The sequence below is a fragment of the Muscardinus avellanarius genome (genome assembly GCF_963383645.1).
Source record: "Muscardinus avellanarius genome assembly, chromosome: 13".
NCBI lineage: Eukaryota > Metazoa > Chordata > Mammalia > Rodentia > Gliridae > Muscardinus > Muscardinus avellanarius.
In genome coordinates this window covers 70390091-70416458 of record NC_137799.1, presented here as the reverse complement: position 1 = coordinate 70416458, position 26368 = coordinate 70390091, and the positions used below count along the sequence as shown (strand labels likewise).

Genomic DNA, 26368 nt, shown 5'->3' with positions numbered 1-26368 from the left:
AAGATCCCTGTCTCCCTACGGGTGAAGACTTGCTCAGACTTTCCCTCAGAAGCTTCTTTCTGTACTGCTCTGGGCCAGAAGCTCAGGCCTGACTCCAGGTGATGCACAATTAGAATGCACATTGGACTAACCTGGGAAGCCTCAAAATGCTCATGCCCAGGCCCCACTTCCAAACATCATACTGGAGCAGAACTTCAAAGTTCATATCTGTATAACCTCCTCAGGGGATTTTAATGTGAAGTCAGAGTGAAAACCATTGCCTTATATCGTTCAGACCCTAAGGCCATACCTTGAAATTCCTTTTCCTCTGTGTCACATTGGGTCTGTTATCATTATCATCGTCTTCATATCATAACAACAGATGTCATTAACAGTAATAGCTTATTGATATTGAGCATTTGTTTAAAATGCTTTAATTATATGAATGCATTTGATCCTTATAAAAAGTAGGTACTAGCCAGGCATGGTGGCACATGCTCCCAGTACTTGGAAGGCTGAGATAGAATCACAGATATTTGGTCAGTCTCAGCTACTTAGCAAGGCCCTCTACAGCTTAGTGAGACCCTGTTTCAAAAAGAAAAGAAAAGAAAAGAAAAGGAAAGAAAGAAAAAAGAATAAGAGAAAATCGGGCTGAATGTGTAGCTCAGAAGTAGAATGCCTCTGGCTTCAATCGCCAATATCACAAAAAAAGAAAAGAAAAAAGAAGATGTTTTTGCTAATCCTATTTTTCTGGTGAAAAGAACTGATGCATATAAAAAGGTTAAGTAATTTGCCTAAGATTTCATAGGTAGGAAGTGCCAGAGCCAGCCTTTGAGCCCAGGATGCCCAGCTCTATCACCCATTCTCCTAAACACTAAACTATTTTGTCTCCCTGTATACTTTCACTGCATAAAAGCTTTTAGCTACCCATTTGCTGCCCTCTGGATCCTGTCAGAGAAAATCACTTTTCAGATAGTTACATTTCTAAATATGCATATCCAATCCCAACATCTCTTGATCAAAACACTTCAACTGCTTACTAACTGCTTTTGGGCTAAGACTCTAAACAACGGACCAGTATATTCCCCAAACTGTACTTCACCTCTCTGGTGTCTCCTCCACCATGAGCTGCGCTACCCTCCAACAATTCTGAGCTGCCTGCTGTTCCTAGGTCTACAACCGTATCCTAAAATCAAGCTCAAATGCTAGAACTGTCCTCCATTGTCCAAATGGAGTTGTTAGTGGCTTTTGAACTTCTCATACGCCTATTTTCAAAACAGTATAAAGATGTTAGGATAAAACTGTCCTAAAGAGCCAGGCTAGAAGAAAGAATATTCAGTTTTTCAGGAGTACAAGCAGCAGTATGATATGAATTTAAATTACACATACATAACAAAGTAAGAAAATATTAGATTTATCGATTATGTATTTCTATAAAACTCCTAAAAGTATAGAACTGGAATTATGTTAGCTTTGGGGGGTGCATGCCTATAATATGCAGCAACCAAGGAGGTTGAGGCAGGAGAATAGCAAGTTCAAGGTTAGCCCCCAGCAACTTAGCTAGACTCTGTCTCAAAATAATTGTCTTATTAAAGAGCTGGGGAATCCAGGTGTAATCGTGCAGGCTTGTAATCCAAGTACTTGGGTGGCTGAGAGAAGATTATTACAGGTTTGAGGCCAGGTTCAGCAATTTAGCAAGGCCCTCGGTAACTTAGTGAGATCCTGTTTCAAAATTTAAAAAATAAAGTTGGGCTAGGAGTGTAGCTCACAGGTAGATTGTCCCTGGGTTCAATCTCCAGCATGAGATGAGAGAGAGAGAGAGAGAGAGAGAGAGAGAGAGAATGAATCATTCAGTGGTAGTTCTCTCACTTTAGCAGTGCCAGTCCCTAGGTTCAATCCCCAGCACTGCTGAAGAAAGGAATTATCATCATACAGTTGTGCATATTAAATAATTTACCACCTTATTTGCAACTTGTAGATAAAATTTTAGGTGTCTTCAGAAGCGATGTATGCTTAGCTATCTTAATAGGGATGATAAGTTCCTCACTTCCATTAAAAACTCTTGATTTTTAGGAGTGTTTTAAATGCTATTGTACTGTGCTCCCAAAGCTCCTATAAATTGTTTATGTCAAATGAGAATAATACAATTCGGGGCCAGAATCATAGAAATCAGTTATCATCGTTCCCAGAAAGCAAGTAAGAGTTCCCAGTGGCCCAGCATCTCCTTCTTGTATTGAAGAAAAAAAAAAAAAGGTAGCAAAACCCAACACTTTTTAAAACTAAGTACATCACGGTGTACACAGTACAGCCCAGAATGCGTCCAAAATTGATCTACTTCAACTTGGAATATAAACAACTTGTGATTTGTTTTATGTCTCCCGGGTCTGTAAATCTATCCACTGCCTCTTCTGACATTCTCATCTGTCACTGACCGGACAATGACAGTCTGTCCCTTCTTCATACACAGAGAGGACATCTCTCTATGAGGCCACCTAAGTCCTAAATAGTTTCCCCCTTCTCTGCCCCTGATAAAATGTTCATGTATTGCAGAGTTAACCTATTTCTCATAATTCTAACCCATGGTGTCTCAAGTGTGGTTCTAGTGACATTTTGAATTGGGTGACTCTGTTGTGGAGGGCTGTCTTGTACACGGTAGGGTATTCAGTAGTATCTGTGACTTCTAGCCACTAAATATCAGTAGTACTTCTGGCCCAGGTATGACAATTCAAAATGTCTGGAGACACTGACAAATGTCAAATGACAATGACAAACATTTTCTGGGGGGTCTACTTGTTCCCAGTTGAAAGCCACTAGTCTACCCATTTTGGAGTTTCTCTCCAACCATAAACTATTTTTTTTTTACCACATTTTTACTTCCTAAAATGATTCAAAAGCAGTCTAAAAATTGTCTTTGGCCTTGGGACTATAAAAAAAAAAACAAAAGTTCTTACTAGGCTGTAACCCCGAATCAGGGTTCATGTATAGTAAGTCCACATTAAGCATTTGATTTGGGGTTGATGAAGGGAAGGAGAATTGACTTGACCAGGATGCAGAAGAAAGCCGCTGGTTGAGACAGTCCTTATGAATCCCTACATTGCTCTTCTGAACGCTCTCCAGGAGGGATTGGTTACCTCCTCTCCACTGGGCGGCCCATTCCTCTAAGGTTACTACCTCCAGGAGGGTGCCTCTACCAGGCATAAGTGAAAGCTCAAGCTACACTGACCTAAGTAACAAAGGGAATTTATTGGCCCAGGTAAGCGAGGAGACCCACACAACTCAAGCTTCCAGGACAAGCTGAGCTGGGCTCAGGTTCCTGGTTTAGGTGCTAATTCTCTTCAGCTATGTCTGCTCTATGAGTGCATTTCATCTTCAAATTGGCTTCTGACAGTTCTGGCCTTTTACTTGCACCTCACATTAGTTAGAAAAAATTTGCTTTCTGGCCAAGTAAAAGTCCCAAGTTTTACCAGAACTAAAACATATTGAGTAATCTTGTGAGGGCCTAAACATTTAAGTGATGTGGCCAGAAAAGGCCATAGGTCCTCTAGTTGAGGCTCTGGACCAATCACAATGGCAGAGGGAGAGAGTTATGCAAATGAGTTTAGGATAGTGGTTCTTAAAATGTGTTCCCTGACCAGTGGCATCAGTAACTTTTGAGAACTTGTTTAAAACAAGTAAATTCCCACCCCAGACCTACTCAATCAGAAACTTTGGGGAGTGTAAGCCAGCAAACCTTTATCCCATTATGATGTATGAATACAATGCACCAATAAATTTTTTTAAATAAAAATATCTTTTGAACATCTAAGAAAAAAACCTGTCTTTAAACAAGCCTTTCAAGAGATTATAATGGAAGCTAAAACTTGTGATTCATTGATTTGGAACATCAATTCCCACTTATCGAACCCAGAGAGAAGAGTGAATTATGTGCATTTCACTGGTCTGTCACACAATTAGAAAGTTACTATAAGCCAAGTTTGGTGGCTCACGCTTGTAATCCCAGCATTTGGGAGGCTGAGACAGGAGGATTGCAGTTCACAGATAGCCTCAGCTACTTAGTGAGGCCCTCTGCAACTCAATGAGATCCTGTTTCAACATAAAGAATAAAAAATAAGGCTGAGGGTATAGCTCAGAGGTAGAATGCCCCTGGGTTCCATCCTCATTACAGCAAAAAAAAAAAAAAAAAAAAAGTTACTATAAAAATACTTTTTCAGAAAGGAACAGCTCTTTTTATCTCTCATTTCCAATGCTGAAACTATGTAGATAGGTGCTAATGAATTAGTAAGTTGGTTTAAAGATTACATATGAGACCCATAATTATTAGTCCAAGGGCCTTGAAGAAAAGAAAATGACAAGCATTAAACTTAGCATTTTGTATGGGCTCTCATCTACTCCCTTCAGAGAAATTGGACAAATAAATTTACACATATTTGATAGTAGTAAAGCTATTTAGCAATTAAAACTGCATTGAATAGATGATTCTTAAAGACAGTCTCTTAGTCGTGACTAATTCTAAGAATAAACTGGAATAGGCTTACATATACAGATTCCTGGGTCTACCCTATACCTAATGATTCAGAGGCTCCAAAGAAGGAGCCTAGGATTCTGCGTTGAGAAAAACAGTTTCTTCCTTTCCTTTCTTTACCATGCTGCCTCGCTACAGGTTTCTCTAATTTTTCTTCCTCCAGTCTTATCTTACTGCCCTCAAATAATTCACCCCTGTACCCCTTGCAAAATGATCTTTCTAAAAAATTGTATTAAATCCTTGATTAAAATGTATCATAAGGTGTTGCCATGCTCCAGAGGATAAACCCAAAGCCTTCATATGTCATACTAGGCTTCACCTAATCCACTACTGACTTTTCTTCTTCTGCATTACTTCCCAGCATCCGTCCATTTGAACCCACCCAGGAACCACTCTGAGCACCTGCACTGCCTTGAATACATGCTGCTCTGATGTCTTATTTCCCTCTATTCACCATGGCCTTCTTCCCTCTTCCCAAGTATATGTCAAGCAAATGCTATATTATACTGGGGTCACAAAACTTTAATAGATGAAGAACACAAGAATTTATTCTCATGTGCTCTATATCTAGAGTTGACAAGTTTTATTTTTTTTTAATAAAAAGCCATATGGTCCATAAATTTAACCTTTGGTGAGCAACTTATGATCCCTGTTGCTGTCTGTGTGCTTATACAAACAAACACCAATTTAAAATGTTTAAAAAGTCATTCTTGCCGGGTGTGATGGTGCACACTTGTAATCCCCATGCTTGGGAGGCTGAGACAGGAGGATTGCACAGGTTCAAAGCCAACCTCAGCTACTTAGTGAGGCTCTCTGCAACTTACTGAGACCCTATTTCCAAAGAAAGTATAAAAAATAGGTCTGGGAGTGTAACCTGGAGGCAGAAAGCCCCTAGGTTCCACCCCCCAGTACCACCAAAATATATATATATATTTTTAAGTCATTCTTATTCAAAGGTCATACAATAACAGACTACTGGCTGGACTTGGCCCATGAGTCCCAGTTTGCTGACCTCTACTATATGTGACCATTGCCAGAGACATGTACATGGTAGGGAGCTACTCAGATACATAGTTCAAAATGAGTCTAGACATTTAGAGATCTGGGCTAATGGAGAAGCCACTTCTTGAATGTTTCATGTCACCATATAGACAAAAAGAGAAGCTCTTAACACAATTTGATGTCCGAGTCTGGAAATGGCACCCTCTGACTTCTTTTTGTGTTTTTGTGGTACTGGGGTTTGAATCTTAGAGACATTCTACCTCCAGCATATGCTTCTCCTGTCTTAGTCTCCCAAGTACTGGAATTACAGGCATGTAACACTGCAACAAGTTACACTATAACTTTTTCTCATGAATCAGCCAGTGAGTCTTTCAATACCATATGGGGGCCAGATAAGTGCAATCCCACCCTGCGTCCAGAAGTTGGCAGAATTCAAATTCCTTGGTAAAGATGATGGTATACTCAGTTGAGCACAAACACTCTAGAAGCCCGTTCTCATATGCTTATCCCGTGGCCAGGATCCTATAACCCCTTGGGTATCTCTAGAATGTGGTGTGGTACGGGGAGCACTGTGATTGCCTGCTTGTCTGTCTCCCTTCTTACATCTCCAGCCTCCTCAGAGGAACATCTCCATACACCCACTGCCTTGCAGAATGCCTGTCTTTGGGGGTGTGGAATGTGCATTGCTTTAGCAAATAAATGAATGCCGTGGACAGTGGGAGAGAGTGGGATTGCCTGTGTTACCTGAAGGCTTCTGGAAACCAGTCGTGTCAAGCTGTCTGAGTCCCAGTAGTTCAACTACATCTATCTCCGCTCACAACTGACTTATTCTTTTTGTTATTGGTTATCTTCTACATTACTCAAATTAACTTGTTCTTATTACCACTTTCACATTGTAGGCACTACTTTGCAGACAGCTGGTTCATGAGGACACAGAACACTTTGAGATTACATGGGTTGCTTCTGTTTTCAGTTTACGAGTCAGGACATAGGCAGAGAGATGCCTGCTAATTTTTTCCAAGATACACAGTCAATCAGAAGTTATGCTTCCTTTTGATTCAACAAAATGCTGCAGGACCGAACAGAGCAGCAGCTAACAATGCTAACAGTTTATTTAGACTAGCAAGTATAATACGTGTTTGTCAAAGATAAATCTTGTTGTACCATATCAATGTTTAGCTTGTAATGTACATTTCTCTCTGAGTAAAATGTAAAAAACAAGCTATGTGACTGTTTATTAATGCTGTGCTTTTCCATACTGGTCCTGTTCATGCCCGCGATCTGGCCAGCCCACCTCCATGCCTGTGAGGTGGACAATACTTGGGGCACATCTGCCCTACTAAATGCCATAAATTTCGACTGTTGCACATGCAGCATGTGTGTGGCTGCTGCAGTTTGTGTTGACCATGTAACCACAGGGTGGGCAGAAGAGCATTCAGAATGCAGGAGTGTGTGAGACCTCAGCCCTACATAGAGTTAAGCCACTTTGTGTTTTCAGCCACAATCTGGATAAACTCTGGTCCTGTCAAAATATATCCTGACTCAGAATTTTCCTCACCTGTCTCCTGAGTACCATAAGCTCCCAAATAAACATCCCTTCCATGGGCTACATATGGCCAGGAGAACACAGTGACTTCTCAAATCACCAATAGACTAGAGGCAGGACACTGTATTTTTGAAATCTACCAAGTTGGAGTCATTCAAGACAAAACAACTTTTGAAAAAAGATGTATAAAAACTCTTTCTTGAAGAAAATAAAATAGCTCAGCCTCTCCTCCCACTCTTACTAGCTGCTTAACGGACCACGGTAGACAATATATCTCAACCAGGGGACAGTGTGCAAGAAAACTAAAGTACACAAGACGCAAATTATGGGCTCAGGTAATCAAACACAAACCAAAAGTCAATCCTTTTTAGGGGTGTTGCTTTTTCCTCCTTAAGCCTTTTAATTGAATGTTACAAAGCAAATCAAGAAGAATAAATCTGTGGGGTCCCCTCCCCCAAACCAGAAAAGGTTAAGCTTTTAATTACAGGCTCTCAAACTATCATTTTGTGCAATTAGCAATTAACTATAATCGTTGATGAGAGAATGCAGAGCTGCACTAGCAATTTCCCTCCTCCTTGTCCCAGACTGGGTTATTTTAGTCTTGATCTATTATAGAGGACAAGCCACAACCACGCGCGCTCCCTCCCTCTCACATGCTCGCTCTTAACTTAAAGACACATTTAATTTTTGACAAAATGGCATCTCAACGTGCAATTGGGATAGGCACCCCGAACCCCACACTGGACCCCCCTCCAGTGTGGACCCCCCCTTCCCCTACATCACTTTCCAGTTGGAGAGAGGAGGCCCGAGAAGATGCTACCTACCGGCCTCACAGTACCAGCCTCTCTTGGGGTAGAGAGATGCTCGCAGCCCCGGGAAGCTGCACCCCCCACCCAAGCTGCAAGCCCCGTTAGTGGAGAGGCGGCAGCAATAGCAGCGATAGTTGCATCAGTGCTAACTGCTGCTGCTGCTGCTGCTGCATTTACTGTAGGCGGCTGCCGGGAGGGTACAGTAATGACTGTAGGGAGCGCACAGCTGCTGCGGCGGCAGGTTCCCTGGATCAGGAAATTAGGACAGGCACTGGGGATTGGAGGCGAGGGCGGTGAGCGAGCCAACCAGCGGCCGCTCCGGGGCCGTGAGCCCGGGGCAGACGCGCGGAGCAGCCGGGCTCCTGAAGCAGTCCGGATGGCGGCGGCAGCCACCACGGCCACTGCCACTCACGCTCACACTTGCACACACACTCGCACACCCCGGGCACAGGCACCCGGCTGCCTGGCTCGGGTAAGAGGAGCGCGTGCAGGACGGCTCGAGCCACCGCCCCCTGCTGACCACTCCCCCTCCCGCCCCCTCGGGATCCTCACCCCGCACTCCAGCCACCGCCAGTGTGGGTGCTCCGCGGCCAGCTCCGCTCTTCTGTCTTCTCGGCTCTCGGCTCCCCACCCCCTCTCCCTCCCCCTTCTCCTCTACCCTTCCCTCCCCTCCCCTCCTCTGCAGCGCCTGCATTATTTTCTGCCCGCAGACTCGGCTCGCACCACCGCTGCAGCCGGGGGAGGTGGGAGGGTGGGTTGGCTGGTGGGGAGGAGGTTGTGCAAGTTGTAGGGGAGGGGGTGCCCTCTTTTCCCGCTCCCGTTCCCCCTTCTAACTCCTTCCCCCTCTTCCTCCCTCTCCCCCTCCCCGCCCCCACCGCCTTCCTCCTTTCGGAAGGGCTGGTAACTTGTTGTGCGGAGCGATCAGCGGCGGCACCATCCAGACGGGCACCATGGGCACGTCCGCGCGCTGGGCGCTCTGGCTGCTGCTCGCGCTGAGCTGGGCGCCCCGGGAGAGCGGCGCCACTGCGAGCGGTGAGTGGGGACGGGCCCCTCCCCAGACGGCCTGGGCGAGCGGGGTGCCGGGGACGTGTGTGGGGGCCGATGAGCTCGCCCACCCCCTCCTAGGAGGCGCCTCGGCTCTCCTCGCCTCCCTCCCCTCCCCGCCCTGGTGGCGCTTCTGAGCTGTCAGAGAGCCGCGGCTGCAGGGAGCCGGGCTGGGGGGACAGCGGGGTTTGGGGTGTCTTAGAGCCTGGTTTGAACTAGCTTCCATCCCCAGGTACCTCCTCCCTCGGGGCCACTGCTCTGCCTCGTTTATCCGCCCCCTTGACAGGGGCTGGGGACTGGGGCTTCCGAGCCACGAACAATGGTTCTGCCTCCTCTGCCAGGCGGAGTGTTAGGCAAGAGGCAGAAAGCTGGGCCTGGCCCAGAGGTGCGCGACAGCCCCCAGCGGGGCCCCGGGACTTGGGCAGGGGGCGGGGATGGCGGGGAAGGTGGGCGCCCTGGAGGAGTAGGGGTGCGGGCCCCGGCTGGGCAGGGAGTCCAGGCAGGGAGTCGCCCGCAGCCGTGAGCAGGCACACGTTCGGTGGGCGCTGCCTGGAGGCTCCGCGGAGCCAGAAGTGCCTGCGCCAGGGCTGAGGCTCCCCCGGCGCCCGGGGTCTGGGGGCGTGCGGGTGACAGCAGTGTGGCTTTAAACCGCCCCCCCTTGCCCCCCAACCCGAGCTTCTCCCTACCCACCCGGCGCCTGTGTAGCTGAACTGAAGAGGGGGTTGGACCAGACTTAATCGGGTTAGTTTGCTGATCCTAGGTCCCAGCGAGTCCTGATCTAGTCGCCCCGCCGTAATTAGCCTCATTCTAAACAATAGATCAAAGGCATAGTGCGAGGTGTGTGGCCCTGGCTTTTGGGGAAGGGCAGGGTGAGGGGTGACGAGTCGAGTCCCTGGATCCTGCCGCCTGGGTCTGGGAACCACGTCCAGGTCTTCAGCTACTGTCCCACTTGAGCCGGACAACTTCCCTCGCAGGGGAAAGCAAGCCCTTCCAAGGGGTGTGCTCAGAGTCTTGGCGGGTCCCTGGAGTGATCTTAGGAAGAGTCACCAAGGGGTTTGCGTGCCAGCCAGTTCTAGGGAAATGGGACAGAAAGCTGCCCCAGCTGAAATACCCACTCCGCCTCCTGTGGCCTGGTGGCTCAGAAGGCCCGCCTGCCGGCAGTCACGTGTCTCCAGAGTGGGAGCGAACTTTCAAGTGTGTGGTCAAGCAGCCTCTCGGTGATACTCGGGTTTTTGCGTCCCCCTGCCCCCTGCCCTTTGGTCCCACAGTCCCGAGCATGCGAAGCTGGATCGGGCTTTTCTTCTCTCTGCGATTGGTTACTGGCGGGATCCCGGTTAGGCGGATCACGTGGCTCCCCAGACTCTTAATTTAGCCGCCTGAGAAGCTTTATCTTTAAGAGAAAGTAAAAGACCCAATAGGCTCCCAGCAGGCTGTTCCCTCAAATGTTTTCCCTTGCCTGGGCTTTTTTTTTTGTTTGTTTTGTTTTTTTGGTGAGTATGTAGTGTCATTAGAATGTGACTTGTCCTAAACCTTAGAGCCTAGAAAAGCCCTGCTTACAAGAATGTTCAGATGCTAACATTAATCATTAATGGATGAGTAATACTAATATTAAACGATCTCTCAGAACAGTGCCATGACGTACTTGCATTATATATTTGCACCACAGCCAAACACTGAGGTGTACCAGAGACCACTGACAGTTATCCAGGAGGTGGGAGGAAAGACTCCTACTGGCTGTGCATCCCTTCATATTCATGGGACTTAAGAATAACATTCTAGCCAGGCGCGGTGGCCCACACTTGTTATCCCAGTATTTGGGATGCTGAGACTGGGGGATCATGGTTAGTGGACAACCTCAGCTATGTAGTGAGACCCTCCGCAACTTAGTGAGACCCTGTTTCAAAATAAAGAATAAAAAAAATATTGCAGGGGTTGTAGCTCGGAGGTAGAATGCCCCTGGGTTCCATCCCCAGATCTGTAAAAAAAAAAAAAAAAAAAAAAAAAAACAAAAAAAACAAAAAAACAAAAAAACACAAAAAAACAAAACAAAAACATTCTTCTTCCCTGTAGAATGCCAGAAACACACCTAAGCTGATGAAAGGAATTAGTAAAAGCCGTATGTTCACCTTGAGTTAGGTAGGTGAGGGTTGCCTTTGTCACACTGTAGAATAAGTGACATGCCGACAAGAGGAACACATGCAAACCCAAGTTCATCAAATAAGAAAGTGGTTCCTTTCTGCTCTAGAGCAAGTTTGAAATTGGCTGAGGCAGGTCTTGACCCTAAGCCAACCCAGGCCTGCTCCCATCTTAAGTTCAAAGTCCCAGGAATGGGGGTGATATTCTGGCTGCTCTTCGATTCTTACCCTTTCTCATCAACCCTCGCTGCAAACACAGTGCTGTTCCAAGACACCCTAGGACAGGACAGGAGTGCATGGAGACTGGCTTAAGTAAGACTAACAAGAAGAGTTAGCGTTAGCATGCCCGACTGCAAATCATCTGTGATTCTAAGGTATTTTCCTCCAACCTAGGTACAGATTAAAATCTGGAGTACCATATATTCTTCAAGGCCAGAGTCTAGAAGAATCAAGGTTTTGTGAGAGCTATGTTAGATATGGCTAGCAACTACCAAGAATAGGAAGAAACTTCTCTTATTGTAGGGAAGTAGGTTGATATAATTGGCAAATAAAATAAAATAAAATAAAAACCTGGAGTTGAGACCTGCAAGATGAAGGAAAAGGCCACTGGTCTGTCTAGAGAGCCTTAAGAGAAGGTCTAATGATGATACTACACCTCACTGAAATTTAAAAATAAATGGTCACGAGCCAAGCCCTGGCAGGCAATGGTAGTTTCTTGAGGCCTGGGCTGGCTTTATTCCCTCAACCTCCCTCTTGCCCACTTCATTTGGTGCCTACCTCGAGTGCCTGTCCTGCCCTTTGATTCTTTGCTTTAACCGCTCAAGTCTTCAGATACCTAAAGCATGTATAAAAAGGCCAAGTTCAATAGAGCTGTCAAGTGTTAAGACTTCTGTACAACAAACTGCATATTTAAACACCAAGTACAGTTAGCAAAGGTGGCAGCTCCACCCTCAATAGAAATACAGAGTTGATTGAAGTGTTTCTGCCTTGTATAAAACTGAATAACCATGTACTTGAATTGAGTCGTTTTGTTACAGTTCTGGGAAAGGTGAAATGTAGTTATAAGCCCCTTCTGAGCTAAAAATGAAGCTAGGATAGAGCAGGAAGCAAGCCATATGGTTGCAGATTTTGACCTCCCCCCCCAAAAAAAAACCCTAAGACTTGGCACGCATGGCAAAGAAACATAGACCACTCATAGTAAATATCTAGGTCATTTTCTATTTCTCATAGAGTGTGAAGCAAGTTGTTCTTGGTAAGGGGAATCCTGGTCAAGAGGAGGCATTACCTACTTCAAATCCTAATTAGCTTCACTTTGGATATACTGACCTAGCCCTGGAAAGGCCACCTTTACTCGCTAGCCCATAAGAAACTACCTGCTTCCAAGGTGTGGTGAGGTCTTTAATGATTCTTATCATGGCTGTATCTGCCTCATGAGAGCACCTCATAGTGGGCTAGGGCAGCTGCCCTTCACGTGGTTTGGTGGTAGATTCAAAATCACTTAGTTTGTTCCCTTCTAGTTTAATCTCAAGAGATTACTTCGGCCACAATCTGATAGGTTACTTTCAAGGCAACCAGGCCCCAAGTACGTTCTTTTTGGGTTACAAGTGTGTTGCACTTGTTGAGAAGTTAATGGTTCAGAGGCACCTGTCTTCCCCATCTAATGAGGGAGGACTCTGAGAAATGGCAATTTTTCCAAGGATTTGGGGGTAGAGTATGACCTATCCCCAGGAGAGTCTGACTTTGTGAGATCCCAATTTTACTCTCTACATTTATTGATCTAAATCAGTGTCTCTTTCCTAAGCTCTGCTGTTAACTTGAAATAAAAACATTGAACTGTTAATACCAATGAGTTAGACATACTAACAACTCTGTTAGAGCTAATGAGATAGCAGGTGATACCTTAAATTTAGCCCACCTTCCCCTTCATGTGAAGTCTCCTAGGAAGAACTTGGGTCTGCTATTATATCCAGAATATCAGCAATTAAGAGTGTATCTAATAGGTGCTATGAGAGTAGGTACAGAGATTCTGCTAGGAATAATTAATGTCTTCTCAGAGAGCTTTTACTTGTTTTATATTCTAGAGATGCTATATGAGTAGGGGAGGGAATATGCCTGGCCCTGAATTTAAGACATAACTTTAGGGGTAGAAGTTGTAAGGCAAGGACACTGGCCAGAGTGGCTGCTCCTGCCACTAACTTGGGGCATCTGGGTTGCCCCTGATGGCCAGTTATCTCTATCTGTCTAGACACAGTGTTGGGTTTGGGGATCTGCAATTTGCCAAGCAAGAAAAAATGATAAATCTTGGTGAGCAACAACATTTTCAAGTTACTTCATGGTTTATAACTTAATATTTCTCCCCAATACTATGAATAAACAGGATTTTCATTTTATAGACTGCCTCTAGTCTTTAGTGTTCTTAAAAAAGCCTTCCTAAGATCTAAGTTATTAACTGATCTGTAGGTTTACTAAGCAGGTTGTGAATTAAAACCACTCTTTAATTTACTTTAATTTGAGGCCACTTGATAAATACCTGAGTACCTCCCATGTGCCATATGGCACCAGGCAGAGGGAACCATTAAACTGGTCCCTTCATGGAATTTCTTCTAGTACTGAAATCAAACCAAGAAACCAATGATCCAAAGATAGGCTGAACTAAAGGATTTGAGTTAGAAAAAGTAGACCCAATGTCTACTTTTAATCATGAAAGTAGCAAATAGTAACAGAAGATTGCCTTATTTCTCACATGCTACTTGGTTATATCTTAGGAATTTTTTATAAGATCACCAAAACTTAAAACTTTAACATGGTGAAGCCAGAAACTGTCCTGTCTCTGTCGATGATCTTGCAAAGGTGATGAAACTCGAGCACCAATGGATTGCTGCCAACATTTCCTGAGAGCATGAAAAAGTCAGAAGTAAAATCCAAGTCTGATATATTACACTTCTAACCTTACCAGTTAGCTGCTGCTGCTGTTCTCCATGTGTTAAAATCTCTCTCCTCACATGGAAATGAGGTTGATACACTCATTCTGACAGACAAGTATGTGAAAGCACATTGTTTTAAAATGAAGACAAGCTGCAAAGATGAAAGCGCTCTCCTAGGCATAAGGGACAGGAGCCCTTGTAACTTGACCTTTCAAAGTATTCGAGCTCATAAAACATCTGATCACACATAGTGTAGAGTTTATAAAAGCTGGAAGGAATATTTGGACAGAATTCTATAGTTTAGGTTAGCTTTAGCAGTGAACAATAAGTCAATGGACACATCCAGACAAGAAACTCCTGCCTAGAGAATCATTGGGTGCCAGGCACAAGGTCCTGAATTACAAAGATGAATTCCAGGTGCTGCCTTCAGGGATCTCTGTGTCTAAAGGTAGAAACAGGTAGATAAGCATGATGTCTGTGAACAGGGAACTGTAGGAAAGCAGCCATATCACACCTGGTTCTGTCAAAAAAAAAAATCATGGAGGGACTCATGGCAGAGGTACCATCTGAGCCCCCGAAAGTGGACAAGTGATCAGGTGTACCAGGAGAAAATGGCAACAGAACAACTGTGAGGTAGGCAGGGGCCTGGGGAAGAGAGCGAGGCCTCTGGGAGCTGTTTACTCCACTGGAATAACCTGACATGTGATGACCCAGAGGGAAAAAGATTGGGGAAACTGGTATGGAACTTGGACTTAATCCTAGAGAATCTGAGAAGCCAGGAAATGACCCCATCCTTGGCTCTCCTGGCCATTTTAGGTTGCTTGAATCACTGTCTTGATTTGGACAGAGAATGTGGCAGCCTGGAGGCAAAAGAACAGGAAACCTAAATTTAGATCACGCGGGAGATGAAGATTTAGACAGGACCAGGGGTTGATGGCCAAATATCAGAGGAGAAGAATCTGGGCTCATTTCTGAGTTATTGGTTTCGAATAAGTGATGGGGCAATTAAAGATAGGATGCACAAAGAGAGGAAGATAGATTTTTGAAGGAATTTTTTTTTCCTGTGCATGCCTACTAAGACAGCCAAGTACAGTTTACCTATGTAGTTGGATCAAAGCATTGACTCAGGTTGTCACCACCATGTCTGTTCTAACAGACTAGCATTTATCCCCTTTATCCAGCCATGGACGTAAGGACTTGTGGGAGTTAATAGTATATATAGTATTACAACCTTGAAAATGAAGTAGCCTTTCCACTATGTGTAGCTTCCATAGCTTCTTAACCTTAGCGTGGTGATCTCCAAGTATGGTCCATGGCCAGCAGTGTCAACAGTAACTCTTCAGAAATGCAAGTTAGGCCCCACCTGGCCCTAGTGAATCAGACCCAGCATTCTGTATGTTCACAAGTCTTCCAGGGGATTCTGATACACAATGGGGCTAGAAAAACCACTGACTTAGTTTATCCGCCATAGAAGCTAATAATAACTTCATGGAATATTAGGTTGAGAGCCTCTGTTTTAATTTGACCAATGTGCCCTAAACAAGTAAACCAAGAGCCATAGTCCTTCTGGGAAAAGACCTAAGGAAATTCTAGCAACTATATATATATATATATATATATATATATATATATATATATATATATATATATATATGCAGGTCTGGGGATGGAACCCAGAGGCACTTGACCTCCAAGCTACACCCCCTGTCCTATTTTTTATTCTTTATTTTGAAACAGGGTCTCACTAAGTAGCTGAGGCTGTCTGCGAACCACGATCCTCCAGTCTCAGCCTCCCGAATGCTGGGATTACAAGCATGCACCACCGCACCTGGCTTAGCAACACTTTTAAAAAGTAGGATAAGAAAGAGAAACCATGTTATATCTCAATAAGGCTGTATTATGAGATTATTGTCCTGAAAATTAAAAATAATTCTAGATTAGTCTACATGGGCTCTACTCTACTACCTAACTGCCAAGGCAGCAGAATATTCTAGAAGCAAAGTCCTAAGTTAGGCGTTCTAGTTTATTCGTATGCTCAATAGTGTGGTATGTGGAGCCAGAATGCCTGGGTTCAAATCTTATCTCTGCCCAGGGTGAGTTTGGGTAAGTTACTGTATTTCTCCTTTTTAAACAGTCTTCCTGATGTGTAAATGGGGAAGTAATAGTGCTGACCGTGTGGAATTGAGGACTAAATGAGTTACAAGATGAAGCCTTAGAGCAGTGCTTGGCCAACAAGACAAAGCATTGTTATTATTCAAGATTCTTAACATCTCCATCAGATGTAAACAGAAAACTCATTTGCCAATTGAACTGCAAAATTCACTCATTTCAGTGAGTCAGAAGAATTACCCTAAGTGGCTCAGCAGTTTTCAGTTGCCCCTCAACTACTTCTTAAAGCTTCTGAGGCTGATCGAGGCCAGAACACAACCTTTGATGCCTCCATATCTCTCCCTTAATACCTTGTTGCAGTATTATTTATTTATTTATTTATTTATTTATTTATTTTGCCTCTGGTGAACTTCCTTCCCTGTAGGAAAACTTCTTTGCTGACTCAGAACTCTGCTTGTCCTAAAAGGAGTTTTAGCCTATGAATAGAAAATTGGCATTAATGTAACAAGCTGTAGAAGTGAACCAGACTAAAAATAAATGCCCTTGGTGGCCCCAGAAGTGCCAAAACAAATGGACTGAAGAAATTCCAGCAAATGATAAGGCTCTTATGCTCCAGCCATGAGGAGCTGCCTGAGAACAGCGAAGGCTTGGCCCTGGCAGCCCAGCAGTGTGGCAGCAGGAGTCCCCTCTACAGGTTCTAGTACACCCAGAGCCTGACACTCAGAGACAGCTCCCCTCTCTTCTGGGCATTCATTCTGGATGCTGCTGCCAAAGCCCTACAGGGAAATCTGCAGCCTATCATTTACTGTGAGGTCTGTGTAGTTTTTACTGAAACTTACACATTGTTCTTCTGTGTTAACCTTGCAGGAATAATTAGACAATGGCAGGCTGACTTCTATGTGTATTAAAGACCCTAAGTCTTTCAAAGCTGGTGAACTGCCACTGTGTCTGGGTAGCAGCTTTAACTATTTAGGTAAGCAAGGTTCCTGGGACAGGGGTGCTTTGAAGGAAGTTTGCATGGACTGATTCCATGTGTATAAGTAAGAGCAAGTACTTCTTTGATACTTTGGAGGATTCATTCATTACTACTGTAAATAGCCACATAAATAAATAGGTACAAGTGACTCCCAGCCTTCTAACCCAAAGCAACAGAGATATTCATTCTAAGTAGTAGAGCTAGAAGGAAAGTTAAACATTTAGTTTCTTCATATAAAAGGACCCTTTGTGTGCCAGGTGCTGTGGCATATGCCTATAATACCAGTGCTTAGTAGGGTGAGAAAGGAGGATCACAGGTTTGATGCCAACCTCAGTAACAGAGGGCCTGTTTCAAAATAGAAAAAAGGGGTATGGGTATGACTAAGAGGTAGAACCTCACTGGGTTCAATCCCTACTACCAAGGAGGGGAGGAGGGGGGGAAGGAAAGGAAAGAAGGAAGGAAAAAAAGAAGGAAGGGCCCATTTCAAATTCTTACACAAAATTTTAGTATTCAAAATAAAGTTTTTCTGATTGAAAAATAAGTAAAACATCCAGAATCCTCTCTAGTATGACCTTTTCCCCCAATTTCAACTATCCTTTTAGCCATAAGCCATTTACTCTGGGACACTGATTCTGAGGAGCCCACTAAAACTTTGCATTTTACTCCAATTTTTTTTTACCATTCCTAACAGAGAGTTCCTAGAATACAGAATACCTAGTACTTCTACATATAAAATTACATTTTTTTGAAGTGTCGCTAAAGCCAGGCGTGGTGGCACACGCTTATAATCCCAGCATTCAGAAGGCGGAGACTGGAGGATTGTGGTTTATGGACAGCCTCAGCTACTTAGCAAGGAACTTCACAACTCAGTGAGATCCTGTTTCAGAAATTTAAAAAAGGACTTAAATAATAGGGCTGGGGTATAGCTCGAAGGTGCAATGCCCCTGGGTTCCATCCCCAGTACTACAAAAAAAAAAAAAGTGTCACTAGCTCTAGCTTAGTCTAAGAATTAAAAGAACCTCCAGAGTTGATGATTTCAACTTACCCTGTTCCCTTTATAAAAATATAATACTGAACTTGAGATTTAACGTTCATGGATGGAAATAGACTACAGGTCTATAATCCTATAATCCCCAAAGCTTTGGAAGCCAAAAGCTTCTTAACTCATTTGGTGCTTTCAATTCTCTAGGACCTTTGTACAGTAGTAGTTCCAGTTGAGAACCAGAGATGGAAAGGTAGACTCTTCTTTGGAATTTGGAGCAAAACCCACAGAGTTCCAGCTGGGTGGTAGAGGTCTCAGGATTCAATTTAGCATCTGAGTTCTTCCTGCTCTGCATAAAGCAGAGAATTAAGCAGAATCAGGGAGCACTTTCTGCCTGGGAACAGTCTCTCAAAACAAAGTACTTGGGAAAGTAGAAACCAGAAAGACATGGCATGAAGCTTAAGATCTTTATTGGCCCCTCTTTAAAGGGTCCTTTATAAAGCCAGCTCGCCTGTCCACCCCCACCCTCATCTCACTCTTCTTTTAACAAGCAGAGAGGTTTTAGTAGTATAGTGTACAAATGCCAGTTGTTCTTTCTTCTGAATGGAGTGTCGTGTGTGTGATGGTAAAGTACAGCTTTATGACAATCGGACAGAAGCTTGGATGAAGTGCACATATGTGAGATAAGCAAGGGTAGGAATTAACCTTATTGTCTTAAGATAGTGGAATGAATCCCAAGAAAATGCTTATGTCTGCTATGAGCCTGCTAAATATTCACTCTCGAGGCAGAGTTGCTGAGATTTTAATATAACTTACTACTGTTCTTGGCTTGTATATTATAACTAAATTCAGAGACCTCTTTAAGGTGATAGTGAACTAAATATCAGCCTTAGAGTATTGTATGCTGATTTTTAACCCGAGGCCAGCTTGAGCAGCTCTGAAGTCTATAGCTTAACATCTCATTTTTAAGAAAGGCTTCTTGCTGAGCATGATGGCACATGCCTATAATCCCAGTATGTGGAAGGTTGAGACAGGAAGATTGCAGGTTTGAGTCCAGCCCCAGCAGCATCTTGAGACTCTTAGCAACCAAAGGAGACCCTATTTCTAAACAAAAAATAAAATAGTGTAGGTTAGAGGTAGAATGCTCCAGGTTCAAGCTCCAGTAACCCCTCAAAAAATGATAGGGCTTCTTTTGCCAGCATGGAGGAGCACATTTTTAATTCTAGTACTTGGAAAATCGAGACAAAAGGAACACAGGCTCAAGTCCAGCACATGGTAACTTAGTGAGACCCTGTTTCAATATAAAAGATAAAACAGGGCTGGAGGTGTAGTCAGAGATGGAATGCCCCTGGGTTCAATCCTAGTACCCCCTGACACACAGACACACACACACACACACACACACACACACACACACACACGTCTTCATCTTCCAGGTACACGAAAATGGTACCATCTTTTTGACAATTAAAAACTATCTTTTGACATCTACTTTTGAGTTTCTATCCAAGTGTGACTATATGGTTAGCGTTCTATTTCAATGTCAACATTTTTGTCTAATTTTGACTTAACCTGTACTTAATTAACTAAAACTCTTTAAAAATTCGGAGCCTTTCAGTCTTTCTTGTCTCCTATGTGGGACCTGACTATTCTATGTATATCTTTGTTCTCTCACCTGGTTCTTTTACCATTTTTTCAAAGCACTCAAAGTAGAGTCTTACTACTGCACAGTCCTCACAGGTGCTGAGGATCTGGAGCTACAGCATATGGGCCCTGGACACACACCCAAGCACTGACAGTGCTCAGTGCAGCGAGGTGGGGAGGCGGCCGGGCACTCCACACTGCTTAGTGGTAGAAAACAAGCAGGTGATGTTTCCAAACTACAGTCTCTACCCTCCTCTTGTTCCCCCTCCTAACTCCGGAGTATCTTATATCCAATAAATTATTTATGGAATGAATAAACATGATGAAATGTTGGTAGGAAATGCCATTAAGTTGTATTGCTTTGTAGCTGGGTCCTAGCTTGACTCGGCTCTTGGGAGGAGCAGAATTCACAAGCAATATGTTTAGTACCTGGAAGTAACCTCACCCACACAGTAAGTAATCTTTACCGGGACCAAACTTGAATCTCCCTGGGAATTAGCCTCAAAGCACAGAATTCTCCCCGATAGCAGGGAGTAGTTGACACTGGGGAAACCAACCAGAGTATTGTGCACATAACACAAGAGTTCCAGTCTGTGCTTGTCTCTGTAGTTTCTGTTTTTATGCCAGCATGCCCCAGCTGCAGATGCTGAGAGTGGCAGAAAATCAGAAGGCTTTCTGCTGGGACCCTCCCCCACCCCACTCCGCCCAGTGACCTGCACGCACTGTGTGGGGCTGCCGGTGTCCTCAAATATTTGCAGTACATTGGCTTTAAGAGACCAGATCCGCCTTTTATCTCAAAGCAATCCAGTCCTCCAGAAGGACAGAACTGCCAACGATAGGAAACGCCTGGAGTTAGCTAGCCTGTGCCAGGCAAAACATAGAGTGCCCTTCTTCCGATCTTAGTTGAAATAACTGTGAATTAAGTGTCCATACCTCATACAGGGGAGACTTGAGCACAGAGAAACAGAGCCCAGGCCTGGAGCTCTACCTCACTCCATTTTATTTTCTCACTAAATTAGAAACAGTCTCCATTTGCCTCTTCAATACACTTTCTCCATGCTTTTATCTTATCTTGGAGCTGTTTTGTAAATGTGTTTGTTCAATTAGGCCTCAGTACCTAAGATGAAGAGCCATGTATTAAACCTCTGCACTTACCCTCTCCTTGATGACCTACTTCTATATCTGCTTGATTTTGCTCATGATGGGGGCATCATTCACGAATAATAGTGTGCATGTGGACAAGAAATTCTGTGAAAGGAAGAGGGTTTGGCTGGATGATTACAGCCACAAAATGTGGCTTAAACAAATGAGGAAAGTGAGCCCTGAGGCAGATGTGATGCCCGTTGCTGATATCTGGGCAAACTGGGTTCCTTTGCTTTTGGTCTGGTTCCTTTGGCCCAAGATCATTCTTCTAGCCACCATATCCATTTTTCAGGAATCAAGAGCAAGAAAATGAACCACTGTCCTTTTAAGAATACAGTCATTCCTGACTAAATACTAGGGTTACATTCTGAGAATTCTGATGTTAGCCGCTTCTGTCACTGTTAGCATCATAGCATTTACTTACACAAATCTAGATGGTGTAGCTCCCTACACACTAACTAGACTATGTGGTACAGCCCACTTACTGCTTGCTCCTGGGCTACAGACTTGTACAGCATGGAACTGTACTGAATCCTATCAACAACTGAAACACAATAGTAAGTATTTGTGTCTCTAAACAAAGAGAAAGTAAAGTAAAAATATGGCAGGAAAGATTTAAAGTGGCACACCAGCGCAGTGCACTTAGCATGAAGGGAGATTTCAGAACTAGAGTGGCTTAGATGAGCCAGTGAGTGAGTGAGTACTGAGTGACTCTAAAGGTCAGGGGCATTCCCATGCGCTGTGATGAACTTTATAAAATACTCTCTGCTTAGTCTACACTAAGTTTCTAAACAAGATATTTTCTTTCTTTGATAATAAGTCATCCTTGGTTTAGTACAACTTTTTTGTTTTGCTTTGCCTTGATCTTTTGTGCTGGGGATGGAACCTAGCAGTCAGACACCTACTAACTGAGCCATATCCTCCACCCTTAGTGTAGTGTTTTGTTGTTGTTTTTGTTTAATAAACTTAATTTTTAAAAATCATGTGACTCTTGTAAAACCACTTAGCTTAAAAGATAGCTACATGGCACAGCTATAGAGAAATACTTGTATCTTTATTCTATAAGCTTTTTCCTTTTTTTTTTTTTGTGTGTGTGTGTATGTGTGTGATACTGGAAGTGGAACCCAGAGGCTTTTCTACCTCTAGGCTGTATTTGGAAACAGGGTCTCACTAAGTTGCTGAGAGCCTCACTAAGTAGCTGAGGCTGGCTTTGAACCTGTCTCAGCCTCCCAAGCACTGGGATTACAAGCGTGCACCGCCACGCCCGGCGCTTTTTCCTATTTTTAAGTTTCTTATTTTCTTTTTTAGGTAAACTTTTTGTTAAACACTAAGACAGAAATGCACACATTAGCCTAGGCCTACCCAAGGTCAGAATCATCTGTGCCACTGTCTTCCACCTCCACATCTTGGCTCCTGCATGATCTTTTAGGAAGAAAAACACACATGAAATTGTCACCTCCTGTGATAACAAGGGCTTCTTCTGGCATCCTCCTAGAGGGCCTGATTGGTTGGGCCTCTGCTTGAGAAGTTATTATTCAGAAATATGTCCATGGTGGCTTGCTTGTTTTTTTTTTGCCATAGATTTTCTTTTAAGTACACAATGCTCCCTAAACATTGCTCTCTATTAACAAAAAACTCTCATTATTGCGGTCCATGTTTTTGACTTATAAAGGAGTTTGTTGAAGTCCACAAAAGATTGTACTAAAACCTTCCCTGAATTTTCTTAGGAATTCTTTTTATCTTCTCCTTCTTCACATTCTCTAGACAACAGGAATTCTTTAGTTCTATCATAGTCTTATGGGACCACCATTGTGTATGCAGTCCATATTGACCAAAATATTATGTAGCCCATGATTACATTTCTTAGAAGTTTTATATACCATTCCTGTTTATATTCTATTAGGCAAAACTTAGTCTTATGAAAATGCCTCCCCGCATGAAAGGCTAAAAATCCATTGTTTAGTATTAGCGTGTGCCCACCTGAGAACTCATTTCTGTTGTTCACTGCCTAAACACCCTTCCCATGCTGGCCCTTATGTCTGCAGCTGTCCTGAGAGGGTCCGTCCCTATCTATGGATGTTGGGTAACTTGCGTCTCTAAGCTATTGCCCTTCTATCCTTGCTTTGCTAAATGTCTCCTCCTGATTCTAGGGAGAAAAGCCACCAAATGTGAACCCTCCCAATTCCAGTGCACGAATGGCCGCTGTATTACTCTGCTGTGGAAATGTGATGGAGATGAAGACTGTGCCGATGGCAGTGATGAAAAGAACTGTGGTAAGTAAAGAGCTTGGTAATCTTGCCATTCACTCTGCTTTGACTCATGCATTTTATTGAAATGTGATGATATTATCTTAGTTTCTACAAATGTGTCAAGATTCTGCAAATAAAAATTACTCCAAAGAATTGCTCTGAACCAGAGTCCAAAGAATCTGGGCTAGAGAAATATAATTAAATGTTTGATATGGAGTTATCAGCTTCAGTATGGAATGCTGAAGATAAAGTGGGGTTTCTTTCAAATGATAGGACCTGGTTTATCTTAGATTAGGCAAACATGTAGTATAGGAAGCTGAGAAAAGGGGAGGACCAGAAATAGAGGATCACAGAAACTGCTTACAAGTAAATTTTAAATAAATTCTTCTATAACTTTTGAAAATTCTGGACACTACAAAATCCCTTATAGTTCCAGAGGGTTGATTATCTTCTGGCCTAGAATCTACAAGCCAGCACAGATCAAAGATTAGGTAAGAATTCTTTCCTAATTCTTTGCCCATATTTTTGCTGATTCTAAAATATTAGGCAGGAGGGAAGACATTCTCTCCTCTCGAAAAATGGGGATACAATATCATGCTATTCATTAGTATCTATCAAAAGATTAATGTGAGAAATGCCTATGTGTGCAATCTATATAACTTCATGTTAAACGGAACAGCTGAGAATTGTTCTGTGGAGAGCACACATTTAGGTGCCTTGAATACATGCTGGAGTTTGCTTTTTGATACCTTTGTTCTGTGTTATAAAAATCCTGAAGCTGGGCCGGGCGTGGTGGCGCACGCTTGTAATCCCCACGCTTGGGAGGCGGAGATAGGAGGATTGTGCAGGTTCGAAGCCAGACTCACTGACTTAAGAGACCCTGTTTCCAAATAAAAAAATATATTAAAAAAAATAGGTCTGGGAGTGTAGCCCGGAGGCAGAAGGGTTTCCAGGAACCCCAGTACCATAAAAAAAAAAAAAAAATCCTGAAGCAATTTTGTATGGGAATATATTGGTGCTGCTGTTGTTATTTATCTTTTAGAAGATGTTATACACAGATGTTCACGCTACAAACTAGAAACACAGAAGAAAAATAGAAGCTAACTGGGGCTTTCATTGACTACCGTCTTCTTACGCTCTTACCTGTTTCTTCACTTGGCTTACTAAAATGTTATTAAGATTGTGACAGACATTGTCTTAAGCTTACGCTTTTCATGTACAGATCTTTTATGTTTCTTTGGAAGCATAAAAAGTCCATTCTGCAGTCTCAGGGAAAAAATTTTTATCTCTAATCTCAAGACCAAGAATAGTTCTCCAGCGCTACACTTTTCATTTGCATTTGGCACTGAGATTTTAATCTACCACACAAGACAATGAGTCCCATGCTATTTCTGGGTTACCTAGGTAATATAGTTCTCTCAGCAAATGTCTCACTAGAAGGACCTCATTCTTTCAGCTGTTCTCATGGTGTATGTAGCAGTTCTTCCTCTATTCTAAACTGTATTTTTGGAAAACCCCATTACTCTTTCTTAAAAAGTAATTGTTCTCTTTATGTTGTAGAAGTCTTCTTTTCTCATCTGACTTAGTAGGTATTGGCCTGGCTCATCTTAGGGGTAATCACTGGCTTTTCTTGAAATGATTTGCATAAATGCCCTCTACTAGCCTCATGGTAAGAGAGTTCGGGTGAGGGAGGGAGGCAAATGAATAGTGTAGTGAATCAAGACCATTTGAGAGGGCAATTTTAAATATATGTTTTGTCCAAAATTTATCATTGCCTCTCAGATATGAAGGTAGAGGAAGAGGAATCATTGCCCTAAAAGCTCTGAATGCTTATTCTGAAATACCCCTTGAATGAAAGGGAATTGCTACATAAGTACTTAAAAACTTCCCATGCCACCTCCTGATTTTCCTGTCTAGCCTTCTGTTTAAAAAATGTATTGGAGTTACACTCTGCCACCCATGCACTACCCCCAAGGTGTACTGTCTCACTATAAGTCTAAAGAGACAGGGCCAATCATCATGGACTGAAGCCTCCACGATTGTGAACTGTAATAAACCTTTTTTCTTAAAAGTTCATTATCGACTTCCGGGAAGATGGTGACCGAGAAAAGTGGGGCTTAAGAGCCCCGCTAACAACCAATCTCCATTACCACAAAATCAGCACCTTTCATAGCCAGAAAACACCATCACCAGAGAAACAAAAACAATCACCAGGCACCAGAGAGAGAAAGCGGACTGAGAACAAAGCTCAGAGCCACAGAGGAGATACACCGGCCTCACGCCCAAGGACGCAGCAGCAGTGCAAATACTGCCGGCGGCAGCGGCGAATTCACCGGATGGCTACAACAAGCCAAGGTGAGCCGCTGCAGAACAGTCAGGCGGAATCTTTCGGCGCAGGGAGCATCTAAAGCTCCCAGTGGCTGAGCTCAGCACACGCTGCAGGGCTCAGAGTGGAACTCAAAACCAGAGAAGAAAAAATACGCCAGTCTCATGGCCAAGGGCGTGGCAGCGGCGCCATATTGCCACCGGCAGCACCAGCAGTGAATTCACTGAGTCCAGTACAGCTACATCTGTGTACTCAAGAACAGTGAGTCAAATTGCAGGCCACAGAGGAGAAATCCCAGTACTGTACTCCCTGGGACTTGACCCAGTGGGGGAGTGGTGGTGGGAGAGATATCACACCATAGGAGAACGTGCAATCTGGCACCCCCCATAGTCTAAAGTAGCCTCTATCGACTCCCTGGGTCGGAGACTCTGTGATACAACCCAGTAAAGGAGTAGTGGGGTCAGAGATACTACAGACTCAAGATCCAGAGCACCTTAAGCGAAGTCATAGTGACCCAAGGGAAGAACCCAGAGAAGACACAAACTTCCGAAATCATGGGAAAGAGGAATAACACTGGAGCAATGAATGCCCACAACCCCACAACATCAGAACCCGATAAAACAGAAAATCAGAGATTTCTAGAAGATCAAATCAGGAAAATAACTGTAGAAATAATAGAGGTGCTTCGAAAAGAATTCAGAGAGAGCCAAAAAGAGATAAAGGATGCAATTAATGAAGTAAAGGCCTCAATTCAAAGCACGAACAACCGATTAGACCACATGGAGAACAGAATCTCGCTCTTAGAAGATGATCATTCCAAAAATGAACGCATAGTTTCTAATCTAGAAAAAAATATCCGACAGCAGGAATCTGATATTGAAGAAATATGGGCCCATTTTAAGAGAGCTAACCTAAGAATAATTGGAATAGAGGAGGGAAAAGAAAGTGAAACCAAAGGGATCAACAATCTCTTCAAGG

The 26368-nt window shown here is 43.5% G+C and overlaps 1 protein-coding gene across 4 annotated transcripts in view; it reads left to right on the top strand.

Annotated features, from left to right (window-relative positions):
- Positions 1 to 8808: 8808 nt before the first annotated feature.
- The window catches only part of VLDLR (very low density lipoprotein receptor), a gene marked incomplete at both ends in the record, with an annotated part of 39225 nt that continues 21665 nt past the window's right edge, over positions 8809 to 26368 (top strand). For all 4 annotated transcript variants that reach the window (XM_080708748.1, XM_080708747.1, XM_080708746.1 and 1 more), the window contains 2 exons: positions 8809 to 8890; positions 22966 to 23088. In XM_080708748.1, coding sequence (XP_080564874.1) covers positions 8809 to 8890; positions 22966 to 23088 — 205 coding nt within the window. The remainder of the gene's footprint in view (positions 8891 to 22965; positions 23089 to 26368) is intronic.